General features: G+C 36.5%; 1 protein-coding gene across 1 annotated transcript; it reads left to right on the top strand.

Annotated features, from left to right (window-relative positions):
- Positions 1-3,426: 3,426 nt before the first annotated feature.
- Positions 3,427-4,374, top strand: LOC104854677 (olfactory receptor 7G2-like). The gene has a single exon (XM_033757300.1). It carries the CDS (start codon positions 3,520-3,522, stop codon positions 4,372-4,374), a length of 855 nt encoding a protein of 284 aa, XP_033613191.1. The 5' UTR covers positions 3,427-3,519.
- The last annotated feature ends 1,143 nt before the right edge of the window (positions 4,375-5,517 follow it).

Here is a 5,517-nt window from a genome sequence, read left to right as displayed (position 1 = left end):
TTATGTATATGAACTTAGTGTGATGTTTACCCTGTAGAAGTAAAAAAAAATTAAATGTATAAGGGATCATGATATTAAGGTTTTCAAAGATGACATTTTTATTTCTTGCAACAAAATATTTAAAGAAAGTATGGTGAAGGTGTGACTTTTTTGGTTGACTAGGGCTTGACATCATTTCAAGATTTTCTGATGTTTCTATCATGCATGTACTATCTGTAAGGTAATTTTGAGCAATTGTATAAATGCAATTCAATTAAATTTTTTCTCATGTAGAATTTTTGATAATTTCCTATATTTTTCATAACCTTTGTGAATCATGTCTAATTTTCAAAAATATTTGATTCAATTTTCTTGCTACGCATCCTATTGTATGCTCATGCCATATGAATATTGATAGCTTTAACATTTCTTTCACATCATTTCACTCAAGCCAGAATTCCAAATTTAGTTTGAATGTATACATTCTTCACTGATATTAATATTCCTCAGTTTCTCTATGCCATCACTTCCTTCTGTCGGAAGAATTAATGCCATGGGGTGTTCCTCAGAAAACACACAATCCTCCAGATGAACAAGCACACACACATTCATGCGTATACAGACATAAGGGACTGGAAATGTTAGCTGAGGGGCCTTCCTAGCTATAAGTATATTGTGTGATTATGCTCTAGTCATTTTTTATCCTTGAGTCATCTTCATGAAGATTATTTCCCTGAGATTTTTGAGATATAATTACAGAATATAAATCATGTATTTAACAAATATAAAGTGGGCTCTGGAGATGCATACATTGTTATAAGATAACCATGTTGTAGCTAATGAACACATTCAGTTATCAGGTTTTATTGTATAAATGTAAAACACCCAGTAGACGATTTTCAGCCATCCTAAAAGCAACTCCTAGGTGATGGATGAAATTCAGAGCCTGGGGTTCTCTTACTACACCAAATGACCACTGCGGACAGCTTCCTTTATGTTCCTCATTAGAGAAAAAGCAATCGTTACAAGGGGTACACCTCTTAGGAAGCCTTACTGTCACAGCCTATGCTATCTTCTGACATTCTATCTTATAGTGAAGAAGAAACTGTTTTGTTTTGGGTGTTTTTTTTTTGTTTTGTTTTGTTTTTGTTTTTGTACTGGGGATCTAACTTGGTTCCTTGTGCCTGTGCAGCAGGTGTTGGAACCACGGACCTAAATCCCCAGTCCCAGAAACTGTGTTTTTAAAGTTTTTATCTTTTTTCATATGAGATGCTGCATTTCATTCTTTGTTTCACTTAGCTATTAGTTTCGTGGGTTTTTAACTCACAACTCATTAAGGGAAGACATTCCCTTAGGATGGGGAAGAATGTTATTAAAATAGTCATGGCTTCCCTTTGAATTAATTGCTAAACAGATCATTTGTGTTTACAAGGGTGATTTTAATGTGTTTAGAATTTAAAGGCAATGTATTCTAGTCATTCCTCGGGACCACCTGAATGGCTGTCTTCCACATGCTACAATTGACTTACTGCACAGAGATTTGAAAAGTAATGCAAAACATGGGGATTCTTTCAACAATCATCTATTATAATTGTAAAGAAAATAATAACTACATAAATAGTTAGGACTACTAATATGTACTGTCTAGGAACACAAGCAGAGAATAGTCAAGACAAGCAAATGAACAGTCTGATATGTAGAGTTTTAACCTAGTATTTGAAAAAGTCTTTATATTTTGCCCAAAGTTTATACGTATTGTTACATGAGCTAAAGGGTAAAGTATCTCAGCTGTAACTTGACAAGCATTCAGGTACTTCCGAGGCTAGCAAAATTTAGAGGCTATTGCTCCAGACAGATTTCCCCAATCCTGGGCTGCAGGCTTTGTCCATGCACTGTTATGAATTGGACCACACAGCAGGAGGTGAGTACCAGACAAGGGAGTTAAGCTTCATCTGCATTTAAAACCACCGACTGGGCTGGGTATTTGGCTCAGTGGTTCTGCTCCCTGCCTCGTAATTGCAAGGACCTGAGTTCGATTCCCCGGGACCAAAAAAAAAAAAAAAAAAAAGAAAGTAAAACTACCCACTATTGCTTATATTAATACCTGAACTCTGCCACCTTTCTCATGAGCAGTGGCATTTTCAAAGGAGCTTGAAGACTACTGTGAATTTCACATACAAGGGATATATGTTGCATGTTCTGTAAGAGTCGAATGCCTGATGATCTGAGGTGGATTTCAGGTTTTGATACTAATGCTGTGGAAAGTATTCAAATAAAGATTAATATCAGCAGAAAGGGTTGACTGCACAGAGACCACAATAAATCTATTGCTTGTAGACTCGTGAAAACCCTACTGGTGAGAACCAAATGACAATTAAGCTGCATTTGATGGCACATTTTAAGTTAGAAACCAACCCTTATTTTACTCTGCATGAAGACTCTCCATTGTTTCTTTTGCTGATTCTGGGAAATAACATAATTATGTAATAACAATGAAAATGAGGTATACAATAAAAGTAATAACCTTGGGGCTAGGGATTTGACTCAGTGGTATTACTGCCTGCCTCACAAGGGCAAGGGCCCAAGTTTGATCTCTGGTACAAAAAACAAACAAACAAACAAAAAGTAGTAACCTTGATTCATCTCAAACTGTTCTACCCAATTGGAAGACAAATTTTCCTCCATGAAATTCATCCCTGGCATTAAAATAGTAGACTTCAATTCTTGAAAATAGAGACGATAAGTTTATTTGCATTTTTTTCTTTCTGTTTCTGGCCTTGGATTAATTACAAAGAAATATCAATGTCTTATATTTCATCACATCCAAGGATTTGAGTCAATTCTGAAAAAATGTGGGTGTTTTCAAAAAAGAGGAAAGGTAATAAGGGAAAAGAAAAAAATATGACAAAATGAAAAAATGGAAATAAAGTGTTTGTAAATGGGGAAGGGAGGGGGGGTGCAAAGAGGCCAGGGACGAGGGGAAAAAATGAGAACCACGACCTGTCATGTAAAGGTACAAGATCCCAATAATGAATGTAATTGTACTGTATACCTAAAATGTACCAATAAACTCAATAAATGAAAAAAAAATGAGCAAAAACAGAGAAGAAAAATGTAGGGAGACAGAAATTAGGAAAATTATCTGAAGATTTACTTGTGTCTAACATGTGAATTAGAAGGGTTTTTTAATTGTATGGCTCTGGAAAAAAATAGTTTAGATAAAGTAACTTTATCCAGAGTATCTGCTAAACATACAATGCTGGTTTTCATATATATGTGTGTATATATACATATATATATATATATATGATGTATAACAGACATTCATAGTGGTATTAAAAATTACATTTAAATCTTCCCTAAGAGATATGACTGGTGACTCAAAAAATCACTTACTTTATTTTATTTTTAGATTATCTTTTCCACAGACTCATCAACAACTTGAAATTCAAAAACCACACAGATGTTTTAGAATTTATTCTTGTGGGACTGACAGATGATCCAGAGCTGCAGCCCTTCATCCTCAGCCTGTTCCTGTCCATGTATATGGTCACAATTTTGGGAAACCTGCTCATCATCCTGGCTGTGAGCTCTGACTCCCATCTCCACACCCCCATGTACTTCTTCCTCTCTAGCCTCTCCTTCACTGATATTTGCATAAGCACCACCACAATCCCAAAGATGCTGGTGAACATCCAACCACAGGACCATAGCATCACTTACACAGGCTGCCTCATTCAGATCCCCTTTGCCATGACTTTTATTGGTTTAGAAAGTTGTCTCCTTGCAGTGATGGCCTATGACTGCTATGTGGCCATTTGTCAGCCGCTGAGGTATAGGATCATCCTAAGTCCATATTTCTGTGTCCTGCTAGTTCTTCTCTCCCTGCTCATTAGCACTCTGCATGCCCTGCTACACACTCTGATGGTGCTGCGGCTGTATTTTTGCACAAACGTCGAAATCCCTCACTTCTTCTGTGAACTTGCTCAGGTCATCAAGCTGGCCTGTTCTGAAAACTTTATAAATACCTTTCTGATATATTCAGCAGGAAACATATTTTTTGGTGTTCACATTGTTGGAATTATTTTCTCTTACACTAAAATTGTCTTCTCTATTTTGAGAATATCATCCACGGGTGGAAGGTATAAGGCTTTTTCCACCTGTGGGTCTCACCTCTCTGTTGTTTACTTATTTTATGGGTCAGGTTTTGGTGTGTACTTGAGTTCTGCCTTTACTAAGTCTTCTGCTAAGAATTCAGTGGCTTCAGTGATGTACATTGTGATCCCTCAAATGATGAACCCCTTTATCTACAGTTTGAGGAACAGAGAGATGAAGATAGCTCTGAGGCACCTCATTAGTGGGAAGCCTCTTGTATTCTTGAGTTATTGTCTTTGAGCTAGGATTTATAGAATGTGAAAAAGTGACAGGAATACAGGTGAGCCAGAAAACCTGACTTATCTCACAAGCTTTTCCAAAATGACTGCATAATAATATGTCTAGGTAAATTTAAACGTGTACTTTAAGCTTCTTTTTGATTCATCCATTTCTGTGATGTTTGATAGATGAATTCAACCTCTATTTGTTGCTCTGATGGCTTAGAAGAAACATGTGAATTGGGGCCTCACTTTTAGCAAATATTTAGGATCAGCTTCAGTTAAAGGAATGTTGGAGTTGTTGGCTAGACCAGGCTTGGGAGCAAGGAAGGATGTATTAATACCTGGAGAGGAGCTTGTGCGTGACGACAGGTAGAGCCGTGTGTATTTCATCCCATATGAAGCTATTGCACTAAATTTTGTCCATGATTATGTAACTGATGAGAGTCTCCTCAGACATTTACATGCTTCTGAACTTGTATAAACATTTTTTACTATGCTTCAACATTTATTTGTTCAACCAGTTGGATTATATAAAGATTTGTGATGATTTGAGATATTTTAGATTTTGAACTGCAACATATTGCCGGTTCTCATATGAAAAGTAAATCTTCACAGTATAATGCTTGGACCACAGAGAGAGTTATATATATATATTTTTTTATTTTATGTAAAGATAAAATGTCATCACAAAATAAGAGAATAGCAACAGTTAGTATACTGTATATCATTATGTTCAAAGTAGTTGCTCAGGCTACAAGACATTGTTTCCTTTCATCAGGCAATCTCACTTCTGTTTCATCTTTGTAGCACACATCTCTTCTGGAGCTTCCTTTTTGGCCAAACTCACAATGTTTGAAATTAATTCTGCTGGGCTCCTTGCTCTTAATTCTCAACACAGATTTGACTAAAATCCACCAATAGCAACCACACCATGAAATCAATATTAGACTACCTTGAAATTTCTTCTGCAAGATTAGTTAGAACACTGCCCTTAATTTCAGTCTCAAGCAAAGTCTCTGAACAGGAGCAAAATGCAATCAAACTTTCTGCCAAGACATAGCAGGCATCATGTGGAGTCCAGCAGCCAATGAATCCTTCTTCCCAGCAGGAACCTCCAGAGCCTGGTTTTTACTGGCTGGATTTCTATCACCCTTATGCTCTT

This window comes from Fukomys damarensis, unplaced genomic scaffold, assembly GCF_012274545.1.
Source record: "Fukomys damarensis isolate Sample0158 unplaced genomic scaffold, DMR_v1.0_HiC HiC_scaffold_30, whole genome shotgun sequence".
NCBI classification, from domain to species: Eukaryota; Metazoa; Chordata; class Mammalia; order Rodentia; family Bathyergidae; genus Fukomys; species Fukomys damarensis.
This window is presented reverse-complemented; position numbering and strand designations above follow the sequence as displayed.